General features: G+C 39.1%; 2 protein-coding genes across 4 annotated transcripts in view; both read right to left on the bottom strand.

Moving 5' to 3' along the window:
* Positions 1–25730, bottom strand: part of Nek1 (NIMA related kinase 1) — a 554120-nt gene that overhangs the window by 267057 nt on the left and 261333 nt on the right. The window contains exons 16-18 of one of the 3 annotated variants that reach the window (XR_005976286.1): positions 19392–19434; positions 19259–19306; positions 7282–7390 (exon numbers count right to left, since the gene is read on the bottom strand). The exons of the other annotated variants lie outside the window; for them this stretch is intronic. The gene's annotated coding sequence lies outside the window, so the exon portion shown is untranslated. Of the gene's footprint in view, positions 1–7281; positions 7391–19258; positions 19307–19391; positions 19435–25730 lie in introns of those variants that run through there. 3 annotated transcript variants of the gene reach the window in all.
* Positions 1–25730, bottom strand: part of LOC121462253 (serine/threonine-protein kinase Nek1-like) — a 127851-nt gene that overhangs the window by 90482 nt on the left and 11639 nt on the right. The window contains 5 exon segments of the mRNA XM_041673755.1: positions 7227–7390; positions 19029–19103; positions 19259–19306; positions 19392–19451; positions 19924–19983. Coding sequence (XP_041529689.1) covers positions 7227–7390; positions 19029–19103; positions 19259–19306; positions 19392–19451; positions 19924–19983 — 407 coding nt within the window.

Genomic DNA, 25730 nt, shown 5'->3' with positions numbered 1-25730 from the left:
ATTCATAGCGACATCAAGGGTGGTTAAATGTGGAGAAGAGTTAGAAAGACAAACGAGCTATTGTCTAGGTTCTACTTAGACTGTGGCTAATACGGCATAAAAACCTTCCTGTAGCTTTTTTGTTAGGGAAAATGTTATGCTCTGAAAAAATAAAGTCCGGAAATAATGTCCTGTCTGCTAGTGTTCCCAGTAACATTTTAAAACGTCTAATTTTCATTCTACAAATAATCATTTCTTCAACTTTTTTTTTAAATCAACAACTTTTTACAAAATACCACATAAAAATATTTTAAATAAGAAATTTAGCTGTAAAAACTTAAAATCTGTGGCTGCTACTTTTACAGAAAACCTAAATTCCATTCCCAGCCTCTATGTGAGATGGCTTATAATCACCAGTAATTCCATCTCCAGGGGGTCTAATACTTATGGCTTCCACAGGCACCTACATTTAAAAATAAATCTTTGAAAAAAAACCTCTAAAATGTACTGTATTACATCCCCATGAGTGATGGCAGTCTAAAGTCCTTTACCTATTATTTAAAAGAAATTCTCTAAACTTCCATCACAGGAATTTTGTAGGTTAGGTAACATCTATAACTGCTTTAAGAGCCAGTTACTATGATGTTCAGCTATTCCTTCCAGATGGTTACTGTAGTTCCACATGACATTTCTGAAATCCAAAGCTATGTGAGCTTGAGTAGGTTTGTAATAACAAGAGATTAGTTCATGCCTCTGAAGGACACATATGCTATCCTCTCTCAGACATATATAATGCACTATAAAACTGAGATCAATTAGGGGCATCTGGTCTGAATTCAGCATGTCTCTGCATGTATCCAGGTAAGCTGGCATCCTGCTCTGCTACTTCCCTGTTTACACAAGGCTGAGCTCAAAGAGGGTAGATGGAGTATCATGCGGGGACACATCATCTGTGGGTCTTGGAAGCATAGTCCACCACCTGCAATTAGATAAAGCCTCCAATCTCTCTGCTTTGCATCACGATGGCCTTGACTTCAACATTCACAGAAGTAAAGCGTGTTTGTCATTCCAAGACATGGTCTGTGTAGCGTTTGACAGTATAACACGCCAACTAGCATACCCTACTAGAATTACTGCACAGTACGTCAGAACATGATCATATGGACAGCAGCCTTGATTTATAGATTTGCACACTGCTTATGTATACATGACACTTTATATTTAAAAGTGTAGCTTCACTCAACTGCTATTTCCTCAGTTGGTTTAAATAAGCTGGTTTATATGACTGTCTATTTTCAAACACACACTTAAAATCTTTAATGATTATTTAAACATAATTTCTCTTCTCTTCTGATTTATTAAACAAAGAATTGCTAAGTGTCAACTATTTGTCATATCAACCTCTGAAGATGTAACGATGACCGTACTGGCTGCTTCTATAGCAACTTGACACAGGCTAGAACCATCACAGAGGGAGCTTCAGTTGAGAAAATGCCTCTATAGGATCAGGCTGCAAGGCATTTTCCTAATTAGTGATTGACGGGGGAGGGCCCAACCCCTTGTGAGTGGTGCCATCCCTGGGCAGGCAGTCCTGGGTTCTATAAAAAAGCAGGTTGAGCAAGCTGGTAAGCAGCACCCCTCTATGGCCTCTGCACCAGCTCCTGCCCCAGGTTCCTGCCCTGATTGAGCTCCTCTCCTGACTTCCTTTGATGAAGAGCAGTGATGTGGAAGTGTTAAGATGAACAAGCGCTCTCCTCCCCAAGCTGCTTTGGTCATAGTGTTTATTACGGTGACAGTCGCCCTGACTACCACAATGTCTAAAACAGAGTTCCAGAAAACAAAGTTTCCTGATGAAAATCACAGTTTGAGTAATTCTGTAACTTATGTTAATAATAATCTATGTTAATTAATAATCTAAATAATCTATAACACACATTCTTATGTATTAACGCTCAGAATCTTTATTCTTTAAAGAAGTAAAAGTGTTAAACTGTGGGCACAAACTATCTATTGCAGAAGGCTCATGGGGATAAGGAGAAAAGAATTTACTTATTCATTCTCTTCACTAAACTCTAGTAAGAATTCAGATGAAGTGGCCAGGCGCAGTGGCACATGCCTTTAAAACCAGCACTCAGGAAGCAGAGGCAGGCCGATCTCTGTTGAGTTCCCAGACAGTCAGGACTATGCAGAGGCCCTGCGTGGTGATGTGAATGAAAACGGCCCCCACAGTTTCAAAGAGAGTGAGTAGGACTATTTGACAGGATTAAGACCGGGGCCTTGTTGGAGGAAGTGTGTCACTTGGGTGGGCTGTGGGGTTTCAGAAGTCCAAGTCAGGACAGTGTCTCCCTCTCTTCCTGCTGCCTGTGGATCCATATGTAGACCGCTCAGCTTCCTTCTCTAGCACCATGTCTGCCTGCACGCCACCATGCTTCCCATCATGATGATAATGGACTAAACCTCTGAAACTGTAAACCAGCCCCAATAAAATGTTTTCCTTTATAAGAGCTGGTGTGGTCATAGTGTCTCTTCATAGCAATAGAACAGTGACAAAGACACCCTGTATCAAAACAAAAACTAAACAAACACCAAAAAAAAATAGAAAGAAAGGAATTCAGATGCAAAGATATTGTATAGCACTTAGTATCAGGAATTGTCCTATATTACCAACAGTAGAACTGTATGTAACGACTGAGAGATATATAGGAGGAAACTAGAGACTAGATAACAACATACAAAGATGTTAAAATGAGCTAAGAATTGTGGCAGAAAGGGATAAGGACATCAACACAGCTATGGTGTTGAAAGAGAAAAACTGTGGTGTTCTTCATTGGGAAAGTTATTCTAAGACAAGCCTTTCATTTCCTGTAGCAAAAAAGAAAGGGGGTGGGTAATTTTCTTTCCTTTTCTTCTTATAAATACAAGAAGTAGCAGCAGCAAGATAGTGGTGGGAACACCATACATTATAATCATGACTCAAATTTATTACTACAAGAGGAATTTAAAATTTTTGAAGGATTACAAATACTTCAAGAGGTGAAAAAGCATAAAGTAGGCAATAGTCTAGGTAACAAATGATTCACTGCTTTCAGACACAATAGTCCAGTGACAGAAAGATAACAGGGAACAGAAAACAAGAGTATTCACTAAGCTTCCTTTCTACTTAAAGGTACCTAGTGGACTGGAATCAGGAGAGGGGGTAGAAAAGTAAAGCAGTTTAAAAACACAAATGTAAAGAGGCACCAAATCACTTCTTAAAAGGCAGTTGTACTCTACTTGAGGTCCCAATAGTCAAGAGGCTAATAGGTATGTCATTAAGACATAGATGTAAGAACAGTCATACTAGCCTAGTCATACTAGGAAGGCAGAGAAAAATAACACCATAAAGTGCAAGCAAACATGAAGAATTCAGTTTCAACTCCTTTGTTTTTACTAATAGATAAGTTATGGGACTTTCAAAAACTGAATTATATATTGCCTCAATTTTTTAATCTGTAAAGTAGCAAGAATACTACTATCTGTTTCACAGTGTTGGTAATAACTAAATTACTAATATGGTCAATCATCATGATTGATAGTTTATGTTCTACAAGGTCACTACTAAAACTGAATTAATGAATACTGAGCCACTGATGCTAAGGAAAATACAATTAAATTCCTGCAAGTCTGTCACATTTGTCAGCAGAATAATTTATAACCTTGTTTTCTGTGTTCCTGTTTAAAGAAAATTTACTATATAAAGTTAATTCTTTATAATTTAACTCAGGAGCAGATATCACTATAACAAACATATGAATGAAGTTTACCTAAAATGTATTTATCGGCTGAGAGCTAGCTCTCTAGCCCTCAAAAGTATAATCTATAGTCTAATGCAGTGGTTCTCAACCTCTGAGTTGAGACCCCTATGATAGTGGGGGGGTTGACAGGTCCTTTAACAGGGGGTACACATCAGATATCCTGCATATCAGATGTTTACTTTATGATTCATAACAGTAGCAATATTACAATTATGAAGTAGCAATGAAAATAGTTTTATAAGATTGGGGATCACCACAACATGAGAAACTGTATTAAATAAAGGGTCACAGCATTAGGAAGGTTGAGAACCACTGCTCTAAGATGATAAGGTCCAACTTTTTCCACAGTTTAATATTCAAAATATATAGGCTAATATATTTTTTAAAGTCAGCTTCTATGCCAAAATTATCCTCAATTAAATTTCACGTTTAATTTTTATTTCCTAGTTTACAGAACTAGTTACCTAACCTACACAAAGGCCATAATAATAACTAGGTTCTAAGTATTCAAAGTTAACAGAAGCAAGGTATTCTAGGCAAAAGAAGACAGAAACAGTTAACAAACATAAGAAAAGCTTGTCTTCTCCTAAAAGCATATTTTAATAGAAAAAGTACATAACATGCAACAACAGATGACAATGTAAACAGAAGCATAAAATTTCAAGAAAAAAATGCAAATAGAAGGGCCAAACCCAAATACACTCTAGTGGAAATGCAGACTGCCTCGCTGGGCTCATTACTGGATTGGACAAGGCTAAACAAAGAGTCTCTCTAATCTTGAGGGTATAGTAAAAAAGCATTTATAAACTGAGAAAAGAAAAGGGATACAAACACAGAGAGAACACAAGAACAGTGGAAAATTACAAAAGGTGCAACATGCATGCTGTGGAACATTAGACAGACATTGCTTAAAACAATAACGCCTCTGAAGACCCTGGATTCATGTCAAACATCACACCAAAGATCCGGGGAACTGAGAACAAGCTGCAGCAAATTCCCACATAAACAATCAGGAAAATCCTGCCATAGCCAAGCTTTGGGAAATCAAAGATAAAGTCTTAAAAGAGGAAAACACAAACATACAGAAGAGCATCTAAGAATTACATTCAACTATTCCCCCAAAGAAGGCAAAGAATAAAGTGAGGAAAATATTCAACTGCGGAAAGAAAAAAAATACCCACTTAACATCTAAACTCTAAATATTATTGTAACAAGAAGTGAGCTAAAGACTTTCTCGGACAAAACCTGAAGAAAGCTGTTGTCATTACAGCTGCTTTACAAGAAATGTTAAACCAAGTTCTTCTGAGAGAAGTAAAGAAGCAGCATGCAGGAAGGAAGAAGTGAAGATGAGAAGTTGTTGTACTTCTTCCTACCAGATACCAGCTTGTCTATAGTAACAGCAATGAAGCGGTAGCTTATTACATGTCTATGCATATCCATGCACACTGAGATGTAAGTGGCATAAATGACAGTAATAATATAACAGACAGCAGGGAGGAATTAGAAGCATTCTGAGGTTATAATGTATAAACCTAATGTAAAAGAGAACTTGGGTTTGTCTTACTTGTGTATTGCAAAATCTAAGACAACCTCTAAGGAAAAGTTTACAAAGGAAGCCTGTAATTGAAATACTAAGAATGGAATGGAATCACAAAAATATGCTCAGTTTAAACCATAAAAAATCAGACAAAGTATAGAACTCAAAAATAAGGAAGAAAGGAACATGGCACGAATGAAAAAACATGATGTGACACACACTAACCAGCATACATCAGCAATCCCCTTAAATATCAGTGACACACACTAACCAGAATACATCAACAATCCCCTTAGATACCAGTGACACACACTAACCAGAATACATCAACAATCCCTTTAAATACCAGTGACACACACTAACCAGAATACATCAACAATCCCCTTAAATACCAGTGACACACACTAACCAGAATACATCAGCAATCCCCTTAGATACCAGTGACACACACTAACCAGAATACATCAAAAATCCCTTTAAATGCCAGTGACACACACTAACCAGCATACATCAACAATCCCTTTAAATATCAGTGACACACACTAAACAGAATACATCAACAATCCCTTTAAATACCAGTGACACACACTAAACAGAATACATCAACAATCCCTTTAAATACCAGTGACAGAGACTGTCGTCAGGAGTGGAGGTGTCAAAAGAAAGCCCAATTACTTACTGTAAAAAATCCACCTTAAATATGAGGTTATAACCAAGAAACAAATCAAAGACTTTGTCTTTAACACTTTAAAATCACAAGAAAAGGACAGGGTTTCTCTGTGGCTTTGGAGCCTGTCCTGGAACTAGCTCTTGTAGACCAAGTTGGCCTCAAACTCATCGAGATCTGCCTGCCTCTGCCTCCCGAGTGCTGGGATTAAAGGCGTGCGCCACCACCGCCATGCTCAAAAGGATAACTAAAAATTCATCATGTGACCTGCTCTTCTGTAACTCATCAGAAAGTTTTATAGAATGGGAATTTCTAAGCAAACACATATGCATACTTGAAGAAAAAAAATTACACAAAGTATAGACATTCCCAATTATCATCAAGTTAATTCAATGGAAAAAATCTGATGAAAAGGATCATGAAGAGATATAAATGGAGATGAATGTGAAGAGGAAATGTCTTAAGACAATAAAGAGAAGGTAGGAATGAGGAAAAGACAAAAAATAGATATGCTTTGGAATTTTTTTTTTTTTTTTTTGGATTTTCGAGACAGGGTTTCTTCGTAGCTTTTTGGTTCCTGTCCTGGAACTAGCTGACATCAACCAGGCTGACCTCGAACTCACAGAGATCCGCCTGCCTCTGCCTCCCGAGTGCTGGGATTTAAAGGCATGCGCCACCACCGCCCGGCTATGCTTTGGAGTTTTATGAAAAGTGTAATTCTATTTAAATTTATGCTGTAATTTATTCAAAGCAAGTGGATGAAATTATTATAACCATATGCTGGCAGAAAGTTATCACATGCTCCTTTGAACAGTATGTCCTATCTAAACATTAAAATAAGCCACAATAATCAGGCCAACGTGAACACATTTGTCATAATGTAATCAAGGGTCAAATTTGCACCTGAAGATTTATAATATCTAGGGAATAAAAAATGTTCTGTGTAAACACTGGAGAAAACACCAAGTGTAGATATGATAAAAGACAGAATTACACACAGGATGAATGCATGGATCATCACAATCCGATCTGTTTGCACTGGCTTGTTTAGGCATGGCCTTCAATTTTTTCAAAGCTTCTCTATGACATCAGCATCGGGGAAATGGTGATGACCTGCAGCCCCATTGGGAAACCCTGGATGAAGTTCAAGTGGAACTCCTCTGGCGATAAATACTCACAACAACTTTCACTACTTGCTCTGAAGCACAGCACCGCAGCTTCATGAGAGCACCTTTCAGCAGAGCCGTACCTTTCTGGAAGCCGGCGCCCGTATATGTCTCCTTTCCATCGCGCTTCATTATCTTCCGCTCTCAGTCGCTGCATTTGATCAAAAATGGCATGGTAATGTTCATACTGCCCTCGAGAAGAACAAGGTGATGGAGAGACAGCCCCTCCACTGCCAAAAGAGGGAGTCTGGGGATTAAACAAAGAATTCTTACGTGCCATGTTTATCTCGTAGGGCCTGAGAGGCCTGAGCCATCCTTAAAAGAGAAAGTCAATTTCTATGCTTAGCTTTAAAAATAGTAATTAACTAGTTTTAACATATTAATAAAAACACAGCCAAAAGTAAAATATTTTCCTACATAAGCAATCAGTATTCTAGAAGTCTTGCTACTAACAGTAAAGAATAACAATGTGGCAAATAAAAACATTAAGATGTCAGTAAATTCATAGAAATATGGAAAAATCTAAATTATGAAGCTTTGAACTGTTTACATCCTACATTTTACAATTCAGTTCTATGAAGCTTGATATGCGGTTTAGAAGTCAAGAAGAATTTGATTGTCACAGTTAAAAATCTTATTTAACAAACTGTGACTTTTGATATACTCCAAATCTATTCTTCTATTCAAGTAGATACGAAGCTGAATACATGACTTAAATATATTTTATATGCATACAGAACAGGAAAAATATATCTACTCTTAGTACTTTTCAAACAAGTTGAAAAAAAAAACCACAAAGTAAAGCAGCATTCCAGTCTTATGGTGAATGAACAAAGGAGTGACGTAGTTACACCCTGAAGTAAGGAGATTCACAAACTAGAAAGAAAATGGTCACAGGTAAAAATCTATTTTAAAAGTCTTGGAGAAAGATTATTTAACCTAGTTTTGATAATAAGGTTAAAAAAAACCCAGAAGAGTCAAGGTGACTAAAATAAAGTATGCGTGTGTTTGTGTGCATGCTGCACTGGGGAGAGGAAGGAAGTAGATCACAACACAGCACGGAAGATAAGCAGAGCATTAGACACTGAAAAAGGCAGGCACCATTTCTAAACTTTCCAGTGAACGGAGCATTTTAATATCATTAAGTCAATCCTACACACATAAGCAGAAATGAGAGACAAAAGCAGAAAAACTGGTTAGCGGGCTGCTGTTCAACAGTAAGGCAAGAAAACAAGAAAAGATGTCAATGAAAAGATAAATGCTGAGCCGGGCGGTGGTGGCGCACGCCTTTAATCCCAGCACTCGGGAGGCAGAGGCAGGCGGATCTCTGGGAGTTCGAGGCCAGCCTGGTCTACAAGAGCTAGTTCCAGGACAGGCACCAAAGCTACAGAGAAACCCTGTCTCAAAAAACCAAAAAAAAAAAAAAAAAAAAAAAAAAAAAAAAAAAAAAAAAGAAAGAAAGAAAAGATAAATGCTGAACAGACTTGTCCATTTTTACAGAAATGAACAATGATAAAGGTAAAAATCTAAGGACTCAAGACAGAAGAACCCCTAGTAAAGAAAGCTGCTAGACACGGTTAAGAGATGAATGCAAATGAAGAGTGCAATACTATAGAAATTATTATTATTAGTAGTAGTAGTAGTTTGTTTGTTTTTTGAGACAGGGTTTCTCTGTGTAGTTTTGGAGCCTGTCCTGGAACCTGCTCTGTAGACCAGGCTGGCCTCAAACTCACAGAGAACCGCCTGCCTCTGCCTCCTGAGTGCTGGAATTAAAGGCGTGCGTGACTGGCCAGTTACTAAAGAAATCTGGTGGAAGAAAAGAGAAAAATCAATGATCTCACATGTAGAGGTTAACAGTACTTAAGTCTAGAGAGAAAAGTTGAAGGGTTACCTTTCAAAAATATTCATCCCAGCACTCTCAAGGCTGAGGCAGGAGGTTCTCTGTGAGTTTGAGGCCAGTCTGGTCTACAAAGTAAGTTTTCAGATAGCCAGGGCTACACAGAAAAACCCTGCTTCAACCACGCCCTGCCAGCAAAAAAAAAAAAAGAGAACTAATATTAGAATCTAATAAAATAAGCTTCTGGGAAGTCCAATGAGAGGAGATTTGTCTTAACATCTTGATATTGTACATAAAAATTTATGAGAAAGTATATTTTAAAAACCAGTTCAAGAGAAGTTAATGAAAGACATTAAAATAACAAAATAAAAGTTGGTAGAAATCAGAAAGATAATTAAATGCAAAGTTCCATCACAAGTTCTTCTCATACATCCTCAAAATCTGTGCTCTAAGAGACTAGAGACATAGCTCAGGGAGTACGACGGCATGCTACTCTTCCAGAGGACCAGAGTTTGCATCTCATCACCGTATAAGGGGCTCAGAACCACATGTAACCCCAGCTCCAAAACATCTAACACCCTCTTTAGGTCTCCAGCCACAAACTCACCTCCTATATGCACATACACAGGTATGAAATTTTTTTAAAAAATGTTCACTGTAAGAGTCAGAATTCAGGCTGGAGAGATGGCTCAGAGGTTAAGAGCACTGACTGCTCTTCCAGAGTGTAATTCCCAGAAACCACGAGGTGGCTCACGAACATCTATAATGACATCTGGTGCCCTCTTCTAGTGTGCAGGCATACACGCAGACAGAACACTGTACTGTATACATACTAAATAAATCTTTTTATAAAAAGTCAGAATTCTGTTAAAAGGTGGTCACAGCTTCTACAAAACTTCTACAAAACACTCAGTTCAATGGTAAGATCTTGAGTAAAATCTTGACTTTCAATGAAACTAATGCATCTTTCTAATGAAGTGAAAGTAGGGAAACCTCTGCAGATGTCTACGAAATGTCAAAATACTGTGTTTAGATACTGGAGCAACACAATCTAAAAATCACCTTTACTGAGGCGCAGCTCATAAACAATAAATTTACCTATTACAAGCACAGGTTGATGAATGTCTTAAATATTTTAGTTTATGTTTGTACATTTGTGTGTCTATGTGCTATGGAGCATGTGCAGAGGTCAGAGGACAACACACGAGTCAGTTCTCTCCTTCCACTGTGTGGATCCTATGGCCCCAACTCACGTCACTGGGACGGGTGGTGAGCACCTTCACACACAGTTGGCTAAATCGATGAATGTGCTTACCATTACTGCAGGACAGAGCCCTCATGCTCCTGTAGTCACTGATCCAGTCTACTGCTATGGTGTAGATTTGCATGCAGATTCAACCTTAAATCTTCTTAAAGGCAACAATAATTCATTTTACTTTTCTAGTGCTAATTTTTTAAAAAGGTGTTTTAATTGAAATAGAACTACATCACTTCCCTCCTCTCCAGCCACGATTCCGCTCCAAAGTTGATGGCTTCTTTTTCTTTATTGTTGTGTGTGTGTGTGTGTACACGTGTGTGCGTACAGCTTCTGCTGTTTGTGTGCATATTGTTTCTGGGCTGACCTCTCTACATTGGACAATCAATAAGGGGGCTCATCTCTGGGAGGAACTAATTCTCTTTCTTCCAGCAGTCAATAGCTGCCTGTAATTCTATGTCTTGGGGTGAGACCCCGCAAAACTTCTCTCCTTCCACATTAATAAGTACATTGATATTGCCATTGTTCTGGCCTTATTTATACAGCCATTTCTAGGAGAGACAGTCTATCAAGAATCTTAATCCTCCTGCTTCTAATGATGTTCTCTAGTTGTGAGTTTAAGAACAAGACAAAACAAAACCAAGCAAACAAAACTACTCCCAGACCAAACAAACAAAAAAGCCAGAAGCAGCCAAGAAGTACTGGATTTTGCAATGTCCAATAAAGATAGTTATTTATACTATCGAGTATCACTGTCTGTACATAATAAAATTACTAATTTTGCATTATCTTAATTTTCAGTTTTAATTCATCTCTCCTTTGTGAATTTCCTTAGTTTGACTCACTTTACACTTTAACTCCAGGTCCTTAGCAACTATGCAGAAAGCAAACAGCCAGATAGAGTAAATATTTTAAACTTAGGAATAGGTACAGACAAGAACAGAGCTGACTTGTATTGTGGAAGAATTACAGAATTCTACAAAGTGAAATAAACATTATCAAAGACATAGTACCTAACTATTCACAAATGTTGCTACATTACCAAACAAGACATAAAATTCATCATCTTGCCAGGTGGTGGTGGTGTACTCCTTTAATCTCAGTACTCGGGAGTCAGAAGCAGGCAGATCTCAGTTCGAGGTCAGCCTGGTCTACAAAGTGAGTTGCAGGACAGCCAAAGATACACAGAGAAACCCTGTCTTGAGAAAACAAAAAGCAAACAAAAATTTATCATCTTATAAGAGCCACAGTGACGGGGCTGGAGAGATGACTCAGTGATTAAGAGCACTGACTGCTATTCCAGGGGACCCGGGTTCAATTCCCAGCACCCATATGACAGCTCATAACTGTTTGTAATTCCAGTTCCAGGGAACCTGACACCCATGGCAAAACATCAATGCATACAAAATAAAAATAAATAAAATTTAAAAAAAGGCACAATACCACATTATGAGAATGTTGCAGGCATTATTGGAACAGGGGCTCAGCTGGCTGAGGTGGAGGGGGAAATACTTCACTATGGTTTTGTCAAAGAGTATGAAAAATGGGGCTGGAGAATTCACTCAGCAATTAGAAAAACTTATTGCTCTTGCAAAAGTCCTGGGTTCGATGAAGTTCCCACATGGTGGCTCAAAACCAACTGTAACTCCAGTTCCAGAGGATGTGACACCTGCTTCAGATTTCAGTGGTCAACAGAATGCATGAGGTGCACATACGTAGTACATGCAGGCAAAACACTCTCACACATAAAAACAAAATACATCTAAAAAAATTGTACTTAAAGGAATAAGTAAGCAACCATCAAAATCTCAACACTGATGTTAAATTTGGTACAAAAAATATTGAATAAGAGTCCTGGACCTACAGTTAAATAAAAGTTAAGCTAATTTTTAACCAAGGACAAAATTCTGAATTATTTCTTATTGACCAGGAAGTAGTAAGGGCTACTCAGATAAAACTGAATTACTTAAAACACTATGTAATGTCTACTATAGCAGACATTGGGAAAAAAGATTTTTGAACTATTGATATGTGATGTGAAAACATCTCAAAAGAGAGAAAAACACAAGTTGGAAACAGTAACATATTCCTAGGTGAAACAAAAATAAAAACAAACAAAAAATGCATCTTTGTCCACATTATATCTTTGAGAAGAAACATCAATGGTAAGCAAGCCATTATGATAGCCACCAATTGCCTGTTTCAACACTGAGAGGCTAATGGGAGCACAGAGGTGAATAAACAATTTAATTGCAAGCTGAGCAACAGCTGGCTCACTGTCATAGCAAAAATGATAATACAAAGGAAAACCAAAAAAAATCACAAACTAAGCAACTTAAAACAATATCTATTTAATAGGTCCTAAGTTCACTAATTTGGATAGGTACATGGTTTAAGATATGTATATTTAGCTGTCCGCCAAGGCTACATTTGTATCTGAGGCTCAAGACCTCAGACTTCGCTGGTTCTAGGGAGTTCATTTCTTGTGGTTTCATAATTAAGGATACGTTCCCCTTAGTTAGATTACTGTTATTGAAATTACAGGCTTGGAGCCTCTGGAAGGGCTTATAATGGGGTAGTGGAAGGGCTTGTGTGGAGAGCTGAAAGCAGCCTCTTACAAGGGGTGGGCAAGGAGAGAAAAAGAGGAAAGCCAGGAATGCAGGAAGCCAGCTATTCCCAGGAATGGTAACATCTCTTTTGTAGAAGGGACTACGAGGGACTGGATTAGTTTTTTTTCTATCTAGGGTAATAACTTTCGGTGGGGATAATGGTTAATCCCAAGTAAATGACCTGAGAGGCAGACAGTTGGACCTAGAAGGTGAGAGTCTATCTATAGCCCTTTTTGGACAAGAAAATTAAAAGAGCAGTCAGTGCGGCTGCTGTTTAAAGACGGACTACAAAGTAAAATATCATCTCCATACTGTATGGTTTAGATTGTGGAGAGGTAAAATATCATCTCCATACTGTATGGTTTAGATTGCGGAGAGATAAAAGAAGATCAGAAGCTAAAGCCTGACCGAATACGTGTGGGCTGTCCCAGAGTCCCTGGGAAGGAAGGCCTAGGTGAACGGTGTGGAGTGTCAGGGTCAGTCCAGGTGAGAGCTGAGAGGAATAGAGAAAAAAAGCATTCTTGAGATCTAGAACTGAGAAGTAGGAGGTTCCTGGAGGAGTAATGAAAAGAAGTGTGTAAGGCACTGAAGGATCAAGAGGGACCACTGCAGAATTAGTGAGCCGGGGTCTTGAACCAGGCAATAGGTTCATTAGGTTGTTTTTGTTTTTAAAGCAAGTATAGAGGTGTTAAAAGGAGAAGAGGAGGGGCGAAGTAGAAGTAGCTTTTTCCTTAGAAGTTCAGAGATGATAGGCTTCAGTCTCCTAAGGCTCTGGAATGAGAGAGGGTACTGAGCTTGGGTAATGTACCTGGTAGAATCCTGTAAATTGGATGACAATGGGAAAATGGTGTTTAGCAACAGAGGGGTTTTGGGTGTCCCAGACTTGGGATCCACCTGAGAGGCGGGCAAAGGAAATGAGACATTGGAGCTGGGAGCATGGGAGGCTAGGAGGAGGAGGGGAGCTGTTGGCAAATCTGGGGTGAGGTGAGTGGAAGGAGCCAAAGAAATGGAAGCTCTTACTTTAGCTAAAATATCTTTTCCCACAGAGGTACCAGGCAGTTTGGCAAGACTAAAATGAATGAGTGATGAACAAAACTCAAGTCCAAATGGATTAAAGACCTCAATATCAGTCCAAACACGCTGAACCTGATAGAAGAGAAAGTGGGAAGTACTCTACAACACATGGGCACAGGAGATCACTTCCTACGTATAACCCCAGCAGCACAAACATTAAGGGCCTCATTGAATAAATGGGACCTCCTGAGACTGAGAAGCTTCCGTAAAGCAAAGGACACTGTCACTAAGACAAAAAGGCAACCCACTGACTAGGAGAAGATCTTCACCAACCCCGCAACTGACAAAGGTCTGATCTCCAAAATATGTAAAGAACTCAAGAAACTAGACCGTAAAAAGTTAATCAACCCAATTATACAATGGGGCACTGAGCTGAACAGAGAATTCTCAACAGAAGAAGTTCAAATGGCCAAAAGACACTTAAGGTCATGCTCAACCTCCTTAGCGATCAGGGATGTGCAAATCAAGACAACTTTAAGATACCATCTTACACCTGTCAGAATGACTAAAATCAAAAACACCAATGATAGCCGTTGCTGGAGAGGTTGTGGAGAAAGGGGTACACTCATCCATTGCTGGTGGGAATGCAAACTTGTGCAACCACTTTGGAAAGCAGTGTGGCGGTTTCTCAGGAAATTCGGGATCAACCTACCCCTGGACCCAGCAATGCCACTCTTGGGAATATACCCAAGAGATGCCCTATCATACAACAAAAGTATATGCTCAATTATGTTCATAGCAGCATTGTTTGTAATAGCCAGAACCTGGAAACAACCTAGATGCCCTTCAATGGAAGAATGGATGAAGAAAGTATGGAATATATACATATTGGAGTACTACTCAGCAGTAAAAAACAAGGACTTCTTGAATTTTGCATGCAAATGGATAGAAATAGAAAACACTCTCTGAGTGTGGTAAGCCATACCCAAAAAGAGGAACATGGGATGGGATGTACTCACTCATATTTTGTTTCTAGCCATAAATAAAGGACATTGAGCCTATAATTAGTGATCCTAGAGAAGCTAAATAAGAAGGAGAACCCAAAGAAAAACATATAGGCATCCTCCTGAATATTAACCTTCATCAGGCGATGAAAGGAGAAAGAGACAGAGACCCACAGTGGAGCACCGGACAGAATCTCAAGGTCCAAATCAGGAGCAGAAGGAGAGAGAACATGAGCAAGGAACTCAGGACCACGAGGGGTGCACCCACACACTGAGACAATGGGATGTTCTATCGGGAACTCACCAAGGACAACTGGCCTGGGTCTGAAAAAGCCTGGGAAAAAACTGTACATAGCAGACAATGAGGACTACTGAGAACTCAAGAACAATGGCAATGGGTTTTTGATCCTACTGCACGTACTGGCTTTGTGGGAGCCTAGGCAGTTTGGATGCTCACCTTACTAGACCTGGATGGAGGTGGGTGGTCCTTGGACTTCCCACAGGGCAGGGAACCCTGATTGCTCTTTGGGCTGACGAGGGAGGGGGACTTGACTGGGGGAAGGGGAGGGAAATGGGAGGCGGTGGTGGGGAAGAGACAGAAATCTTTAATTAATAAATAAATAAATAAATAAATAAAATAAATGAAGGCTGAGAATGAAAAAAAAAATAAAATGAATGAGTGAGATAAATACCCCCAAAGATACAATTAAATAGTGGGGTCTGATGAGGTAATAAGGCTGTCCCCCTACCCTGACAATAGAGAAACTAGGAGACATAGTTCCCCAAAAATCCCTCAGTACCGAGTATGTGGCTCCAGTATCCAAGGGAAAGGAGATGGGAGGGTCAGATACTGTGGTATTTACCCATTGCTCCCTATTACAGATGACAGTTGTGGTCGGGTCAAAGGGAATTGTCTGTGTTTGATGACTCCATGCCACAATGCGCACGAGGACAACTGACTGACCTATGGCACCTTGGACACGGTCTCGTAAGGCCAATATGAGGATTAGGACACGCCTGGGCCCAATGCCCAGTTTTACCACATTTGAAACATGGGCCTGGCGACTCTTGAGCCCCAGGGGCAAGGGAGCGGCAGGGACAGGACGGTCAGTCTCCTGGACGATCATCTGACATTAGTGTTTATGGGCTTTATCACTCCTTGCATGTTACACTTTAAAAGCCAACTTTAAGACTACTTACTGTCAGCCGGGCGGTGGTTGTGCATGCCTTTAATCCCAGTACTCGGGAGGCAGAGGCAGGTGGATCTCTGTGAGGCCAGCATGGTCTACAAGAGCTAGTTCCAGGACAGGAACCAAAAAAAAAAAAAAAAAGAGGACTACTTACTGCCTGTGGGGTCAAAGGGCCTGTCTCCAAATGCCTAAGTTTAACCCTAATGTCAGGGAAGCTCTGAATAAAACAAAACAAAACAAAACAGTGGGTCATAAGGAACTGCCGGCCCTCTGGGGTCTCTGGATCTAGCTTAGTATATAGTAACAGAGCTTTAGGGAGGCGTTCTGAAAATGCAGACCCATTTCCTTCATATCCTGAATAACCTCTAAGAGTTTATCAGTTTACTGGCTTGAGGGCAGCCTTAAGGAGACCTTTATCTAAAATACTGCCTAGGGTGTTACAATCCCCATGTGGATCCTACTGGGGACTGCCTGGCAAGGGGTGCTGCTGTATTAGTATGGCGCCCTCATCTGCATGCACTCTGGCCTGCCCCCAAACTCACCTATGCTCCTCACGAAGTAGGATCATAAAAATATCATGAAAGGTGAGCCTATGTAAGATTGGATAATGTATTGAAATTACCTTATGAAAGACATAGAATTAGACAAATAAAAACCCAGTTTTTGTTCTATGTGAGAGAGTTCTGAGAGCGAGAAAGAAATACGTACTTTTAGTAGCCCATCCACAGGGTCTGCTGAGGTTGGAAAAGTGAAGTTCATTAGCAGGGTCCAGAGCTGAATCGGGTGTTCCTCCAGCTTAGACGGCATAGCTGGGAACATGTGAGCAGGTGAAGAGCTTGTAAGGACAGGGGCTTAGAACTTAGATAGAAAAGGCTTGGATATAAGGAAACTCCTTCCACCTGCTTGTGCACTGCCAATTAGAAAGTTCCCGCAGAGCATGGGGATCAAAGGTGGCATTAGGTGGCCACTTTAGGTTATTATCTAAAGGGTACTTAGGCCTTTTATTAGAACAAAGATGGACACGCGTGGGAATCTATAAGTACGGCATTAAGCATTACGGTTTTAGGGTCTCTAAAAGACATCCCAGGGGGGAGGGTGAACTGATCGCTTTTGAGGGTTTGTTTCCCATGGCTAAAAATGTGAGAATGGCAAAATAACAAAGGTAATTAATCAGACATCTCAGGAATAGCACGTGGGTTGAGAATCAGGCCAGGATGAATCGGGGGTCAGATGGCCCGAATGGTGGCAGCCCAAGAAAAAATATCCAACAGTGGTGACAGGACCACTTTCAAGTGCTCTGAACAGCAGGGTGCCAAATCTCAGTTTTTAGCTGCGAGGAGCAACCAGAGATGAATATCAGAGAAGGGTTCAATTGTAGCCATGAAGGCTGTGGTTGGGGGCATTCCCCCCATTTCTAGGAACAGCAGAGGGTTGCTGGGAGCTCACCGGTCAAGTCCTCAGTTGGAGAAAAGGTTAAGATGACCAGAAGGAAAACTCACTGATTGAAGCAGCTGGTGTGCCTAAAAGTTGGCAACCAGTAGATCGTAAAAGTAAATGTGGATTGTTGTGGAGAAAGCCGGTCCAGGGTCCCAGCCCCAGGAGAGGGGGCTGGAGAGTCTATGGAGTCTACGCACCCATGAAATTACCGGGAGAGAGAACGGATCACAAAACCCACTTTAAGAGTTTAAGAAAGAGAAAGATATGTGCATAGGCTTAAAGAAGTTGGTGCAGGGAGAGTGTGGAGTGGGCATATCCAGCTTTTAAAGTCTGCCTAGCGCATGCGCACAGGGGCTTACGTGGCTGCTTCATGCGTGGTTGCGTCATGTGTAGGAGACATGACCATGCTGCATGTAGGTCACTTAGGGCTTGAGGACCCTGGTTGGCTATATAAACTGCCTGAGCACTTGTTGGCACAGGCGCGGCCCTGGAACCTGGAAGTTCCAGCCGGAGTGCTGGGTGATGGAAGCCATAACAGTCATAATCCAGAAGTCGTCCATGCTTTCTTGCCGTGTCTGTGCTTGCTGCCCTTCAGGTCAGTAGTGGTAGACTTCCCTACACTTCTTTTCCCATTCCTGTCTACTCCGACAATGTAATTGTGGGAGTGCTCATTTATCACATAACATAATCTAATCAAAGGAGCCATTAAGTACAACTGTATTTACAGCTCAAGAGGAGAGAATACAAAGGAGGGGAATCCCATAGATTGTTTCAGGATTCAGCTTACCAGTATAAGTTAAGTGGTATTTTTGAAAACGATGGAGAAGTACAAGTCTCTGACAGAACAAAGATGGGTAAAGACATTTCTATCTGAGCCCCAGTAGAAAAGCTCTAAGCACTGAAAATAAACTCAGAAAAGTTAATTTGCCTAAGGATACAAAGTCAGATTTGCCCAAAGGGAATGTGTGCATTAAAGAATCTAGGTAAATGGCTATTTAGGCAATTGGTTATCTAGGTGAATGAATGGAGGCGGAGGTGCAGGTGGAAAAGAAAAGCAGGGGTGCTAGACAGTAGAGAGGAGCCGGAGTGCAAAGACATGAGAACCAGCAGGCTCCATACGCTTACGAAATTAGTTCTGCTGTGTAGCACAAGTAGGGCGGAAGAGCATCGTAGTGGGTCGCTATTATTATCTTGGAGAGTCTGACAGTGGCCAATTAAGAAAACCTGAGAACTTAATTTTCAAGATTACATGAAAACTTCTAACAAGCATTATCTGATTTTGTATTTGATTTGAGAGTTCTCTAAAAGGAACTGCAGTACAGCCTTAACACAAAAGTTTTAACTTTAATAAATGTCACATGTTAATTATTATTTATCCCATACACACAGGTAAGGAATAAATCATAATGCACATTGCAGAATTCTATATAACATTATCCATACAGCAAGAAAACAACAGTAGCCAGCGATAGAGATTTAAAGAACAAGGAGACACTGGAGACAAGCAACAGCTTAGCTCCACCAGTAGCAAATGCCTACCTTTACTTCACCGCTTCCACCAGCCCTCAATACATTCCTCCATCCTTGTTCCCTGGCCCTATTTATTCTCTCCAACTTTTGGAGAAAGAGAAATAAACAAAATACCATTTCAACTACTTAATACAAAACATACAGAATACATTTAACAATAAAATTAAAATCAGTGCACTTCCTTTAAAACTACATGTGTGGGGAGGGCAGAGCTACACTGTGGAGATGGAGTCTCTTACCCGCTGCTTCTCTTGCCTCTTCACCTGCTCCGCCTTCAGGAAACTAATCTGTAACATTTTAGACATATTCTCAGAACCCAAGTTTTACCATCTACATGTAGGCAAAGGGAGATAAACAAGAGCAAAAAGCTACCTGATCCTTCTGCTTCTTCTCTTTCTCAATAAATTCCAACTTTCTTTTCTTTGCTGCTTCCTTAAACAAAAGAACACTTCTATCAATAATTTCTACCTTTTTATATTTGCATCCAGAAAGTATATCAACAGGAAAGGTATACCCAAAGAGATGAGGAAAACCAAAGGATGAACAAAATAAAGTATCTGTTTGAAAGACACAAAGCAGAAAGGTTTGGAGGCTCTGTAACACTGGTTCTCAACTAGTGGGTTGTGATCCCTGGGGATCAACTGACGTTTCCATGGGGGTCACCTAAGACCATCAGAAAACACAGATATTTATATTAAAATTCATAACAGTAGCAAAATTACAGTTACAAAGTAACAAGGAAACTAATCTGATGGTTGGGGATTACCACAAGATGAGGAACTGTATTTAAGGGTCACGGGATTAGGAAAGTTGAGAACCAGGGATCAATAACGTTAGTGGATTTTGCTGTTGTCTAAGAACTGTTTTGTGAGGCTTTGAAATAAGCAGATATATGTCTTTATACCTCAAACATTTTCTTCTTTTCTTCTCCAGAACACATTTTCTTCGCTGGAATTTGATAGGGCTGGATAAAAAACAAAGCTACAAATTAGATAAATATTTAAGACACTCTTGGAAATCACAAACTTCAGGAAGTTTAAGTTAAGAAAAGGTAAAGAAAGCCAATACTGTTATAACTTTTAAAATGCATTGACTTTAGACAGACACTACTCGTTGATATGCCTTATATTAAACAACCTGGAAGACAACACTCAAACCATCACCTAGTTTTCTCTGCATACACATATTTTTAAAGATTTTATTTAAGGAGAATTTCATATATTATGTAGTATATTATGATCATGTACACTCCCCAGTTCTCACCTCCAACACGCCCCCAACTGTAGCACAATAATAAAAATCCAGAGACAGATATTGGGGTTCAACCTGAAGATCAGAAAAGCAAAACAGCCAGCCACTGCTCTCGCCTCTACCCAAGTGGCGATTCTGCCTCCAGGAATCCTCAGAATGAGACTGCACTGCACCCGAGAGCTGTCTCCTGAGCCATCTTATATTCCTCTCTAGTGCTGGGATTAAGGGCATGCACCACTACTGCCTGTTTTCTATGGCAAACTAGTATGGCTACGGCAGTTAAAGGTGTGTGTCACCACTGCCTGGTCTGTAAGGCTGACCAGAGTGGCTGCTTTACTCTCTGATCTTCAGATAAGCGTTGTTTATTAAAATACAAATGAAGGGCTGGAGAGATGGCTCAGCAGTTAAGAGCACTGATTGTTCTACCAGAGGTCCTGAGTTCAATTCCCAGCAACCACATGGTGGCTTACAACCATCTCTAATAAGATCTGGTGCCAACTTCTGGCCTGCAGGGACACATGCAGGCAGAATATTGTATACATAATAAATAAATAAATCTTTAAAAAAAATAAATAAAATACAAATGAAATATCACTACACCCAAGCATGATTTTGATCAGGCACACTCCTTCCCAACTTTCTCCACTAACTCCTCCTAGATCCCTCAACACTTATACCTCCCAATTACCTGTCCTTTTTGTTTTTATAACTGAGTCCAATTGTCCATATATGCATAGGTGTGGGGCTATCCAATGAAGCATCAGCAATATATTAGGGGCACACACCCTAAGAAAAGTGACTCCTTCCTCCAAAAGCCATTAACTTTCTAGTATTTCCTCATGGGTCCTCATGAGCTACTCCCCCAATGGATATTAATTTTACCAATCTAATACTATAATGAAACATCACTTCAAAAGTTAAATAATAAATTTTTCTTAAAAAATAAATTGTATAATATATGTTCATTACATAAAACTCAACAATAAAAATTTATAGTTGTTTCATATTGGAGGTAACCCATATCAATATTTTTATGAGTATCATTCTAGACATTTTTATAAACTTACATACATACATACATAAATATATAAAGCCATAATTTTACCTTTTCTGTTTTTTATAAAATGTTTTATTTGATAGCAAAGTATTTTTAATAATGTCTTGACAATTCCACATGATGGCAATAATTTACTATTATTGGTAATAAATTAACAAGGAAATAATCCAGAATTAATTTATTTAGCCATTATTCTGAGATAGATTTTGGGTTGATTTTAAGTTTTCCTATTCTATATTCTGTAAGAAACTTTCTTACATATACCATTTTGGCTCATACTCAAATATCCCAGAAGACCAATTTAAAAAAAAAAAGTGGAATTAAAGAGCAACATCATAATTTATATTTTGAGAACTCCACCTCCCCAAAGGCTGAACCAATTTATTTTCCACCAAAGAATATAGAAAACACAGATTTTCATGTGGATTGTTCATCTCTGTTAATTTCTGCTCCTTAAAAATGCTAGAATATTTCCTTTTACATACTTACTGTTCACAAAATCTCAGATACATTCTTGGTTTATCTTGTTTACTATAGCTATTTTCTTATGTTTAGCTTTTACTTATTCTTTTACGGCACTAAAGTTTATAATTATAAATCAGCTACACCTCTATTTTCCTTTATGGTATATGTTAATACTATAGGGCTAAAAAAGACATTTTATTTTTACTAAGCATTTTGACACCTGTCACAGTTAAAACTCTATGAGGCTGTTAGACTCTTTTCCAAATCTGTACCCCATAGAAATCAAATGAGTATGTAGTATCAACGTTAATGAACTAGTGGTGGCACACATCTATAGTCTTAACTGTCAGGAAAATAAATTCAAGGACGACCTGAGAGACTGAAGAAAAAAAAGGGGAAGAAATAAACTAATGTAATAAGAGCTTTGGGGCCTAAATGACTAGCTTTTAAATTTCCCCTATTATTGTATGTGTACAGTGTATTCAGGCTTCTGCGTAGCAAGGGAGGACAACACTAGAGTTGGTGTTCTTCCCCCCCCCCCCCCACTTTATGTGGGCTGCAGTGATCAAGTCAGGATGGCAGGCTTTTGTTGTAAGCACCCTCCTTCACTTGCTGAATGAGTCTCAGCCCTAGGAAATATCCTTAGCCCAAGAGGTAGAGGTTTAAGAGGTAAGTTATATGGAAGCAAAGATTAGGTTCCTCTTTGATCTTCTCTATCACCTTACATAGAGACTATTCAAGTATTTATGGAATAAAATTCCAAGCTATTCCTCTGAGAGTAACTGGGTGTTTTCAGAATGTTATCTCTATACTAAAGAGATAAAAAGAAACACTGTACTAAGGAAATGGTTTTGTTTTCTGTCACTCAAAAAACAAAAGCAAAAATGAACCTAAACACAGAATTGTGTTCATGGAGCTCCCTCTGGTGGCTTCAAGAAAACAACAAAACCCCTAACAACAAGAACAACAAAACTACATGTACTAGCTTAAATTTATATAAATAAAGATATTACTATATTAAGATATTTAAGCAAGTCTGAATATAAAAATATTTTATATTTGTTGAGAGAATATTCTTTAATTTAAAAAGGAATCATTCAAAAAAACAACAGGAATTTATTTAAAATCTCAGCCAGTACACTAGCTAACACTATCTCAGCTTTTTAGGAGCACAGGAAGAGCAAGCATTCAAGTTGATTTGAGGAGACAGCAAAACCCTGCTTCAAAAAACTAAAACACTTCAGAAACTGTGGGGTTTTTTTTCATTCCATTCCCTTGTTATGACCTTGATAGTTTTCTTATCTATTTGATTGCAATGCTCTTACTTTTTTCTATCTACCTATTGGTGTGGGAGGTCCTTCTGTCTGTGTTGCTTTTCTTGGTTAATGAATAAAGAAACTGCCTTGGCCTGTAGATAGGGCAGAAATTAGGTAGGCGGGGAAGATGGAACTGAATGCTGGGAGAAAGAGAGGCGGAGGGAGGGCATCAATCCGCTGCCAGAGTCAGATGCAAAACCTTGCTGGTAAGCCACAAACATGTGGCAATACAGATTAGTAGAAATGGGTTAAATTAAGATGTAAGAGGTAGCCAATAAGAAGGTAGAGCTAATGGGCCAAGCCGTGATTTAATTAATACGGTTTCTGTGTGGTTATTTCAGAGCAAAGCTAGCTGGGCAGCCAGTTCTGGGCAGCCGGGACAAACAAGAGGCCTTCCTGTTACATTAAGTTTTCATAAATTTTATTTTTATACTTTTATTGTTGCAAAATATACATTATAAAGTCATGTTTTTCGATTTTAAGTCTGTTCTGTCATTATGCAAGCTTGCTCTCCTAGACATTGAGTTTGTGCAACGTTAAATGTTTTAAAATAAGTCATGGCACAATCTAAGTACTGACTACTATCTAATTTTCAGTGGATTGGCTTAAAAATCATTTAAAAATGATTAAAAAAATTGAAAAGGAATAACCTTGCCTAAAACCCTTCTGGTTTTAGGCAGCTATCATCTGAGTCACTTTTCCATCTTAGAATATGAGAGATGGAGCCTATCATTTTGAATATTAAGAGCAAAAATCCAAAACTCCCATTTACACTGACAATTAACTGGAAATAAAAGAACAATTAAGAAAGCACATTACACCGGGCGGTGGTAGCACACGCCTTTAATCCTAGCACTCGGGAGGCAGAGGATCTCTGTTAGTTCGAGGCCAGCCTGGTCTACAAGAGTTAGTTCTAGGACAGGAACCAAAAAGCTACGGAGAAACCCTGTCTCGAAAATCCGAAAAAAAAAAAAAAAGAAAGAAAGAAAGAAAGCACATTACTTGATTCCATCAGCTATGAGATGGCTCTGATTTTACACTTGGTTTCTTTTCTGTCCTGGTCAAAGGTGAGGTTTCTACCATGTCATGGATTCAATTCACCATTTCCTTCATTCTCAGAATAGTGGGTGGCCAAGGGACAAAAACAACTCTCATTTTACAAGTTCGCCCAAGTGTGTATTCCTTTTTGTGATTATTCTATGTGGTATCTACCTAATCACATAAACACAAGTATGTCGCTGGGCGGTGGTGGTAAAGGTTTTAATCCCAGGGAGGCAGAGGCAGGTGGATTCTGTGAGTTTGTAGCCTGGTCTACAGAACGAGTTCCAGGGAAAGCTCTAAAGCTACACAGAAAAACCCTGTCTCCAAAGAAAAAAAAAAGATAATGTGTCTGTCCTCTCTTACTCCATGGCCAACATTAGTTTTAGCTCCAAGAATCAGAGACGTTATGCATGTCTATATTACAATTGTTAAACATGTGTTGCAAATGTAAACACTATTTGGAAGAAACATGTATCTTGAAAATTATCTATGAATTAATATTTTAAAAACCTATTTAGAAGACATGAAAAAAATGTAATGAAATTTTGGTATGGAACATAAAATTTTTAAAGCACATTTGTAGCAATGAAGCCAACTGATTTCATGTCAAAATGTGATACAATCATAATGATAATAAATAAAAATGTATAGAATTCAGTTAAAGAAACGCAGTGTATACCAAAGTGTGTTTCATAGTTGTTAAAAGCACACTAAGTCAATTTCAAACTTTCAAAATACTTGATGGAAAAAAGGACATCATGATTACACTAAGATACCAACCTGCTTCACTAGAAACCAAATATGGTATGTATGCAAAAGAAATCTATTTCAAAAGCAGTGTTTTATTTATTGCACCATAGTAAAATAGTTGCTGTAAAGCATTAACAATAAACCTCTGGATGGGGAAATGACTCAGAAGGTAAGGTGCCTACCTAGCTAAGACCTAAGTTTGGTCTTAGTAAGTCCACAGTACTCACATAAGAGCCAGACTTGCTGGTGCTCATCCGTAACCACAGGAGCTATTGGCTAGTGAACCTAGTCAAAGTAGTGAGCTCCTGGGTTTCTGAGAGACCACATCTCAAAAAATAAAGCGAAGAGTGACAGAAAGCACCCGAGGTTGACGGCTGGCCACTTGTACACATATACCTGAAAAAGTATCTCAAAGAACACTTGTTTACTTGAGCCTGAAAGGGTTTTTATCTGTCCTTTCACCCTATTTAGTATGGTTAGGAAATAAAGGGCATTGCTTTCCTCATAGAAATTCAATCTATTCAATCGTTTATTCATTAAAAAAAACAATTTTGTGCAAACATGTATATCAAGGCCCTTCACTTCAAAGAGATCACACTCCAATAAGCATAACAATAAAAGGATACACACAAGGTACTGAAGTTCTGCTAAGGAAGCAGGTCCTATTTCTCTTTGGGAGGGCAGGAGATACAATCAGGAGAAAGATAAAAAAAAAAAAGGTGGCATTTCTTATCTCCCATTGGTCAGTGGAAACTTTAAATACAAATGCCACTGCTGCCAATGTGATAATGTCTCTGGCCATGATGCCAGTATTCTATTTGTTAATCTAGA

This window comes from Microtus oregoni, unplaced genomic scaffold, assembly GCF_018167655.1.
Source record: "Microtus oregoni isolate MIOR12 unplaced genomic scaffold, Mior012 000024F_ref0000369, whole genome shotgun sequence".
Taxonomy (NCBI): domain Eukaryota; kingdom Metazoa; phylum Chordata; class Mammalia; order Rodentia; family Cricetidae; genus Microtus; species Microtus oregoni.
This window is presented reverse-complemented; position numbering and strand designations above follow the sequence as displayed.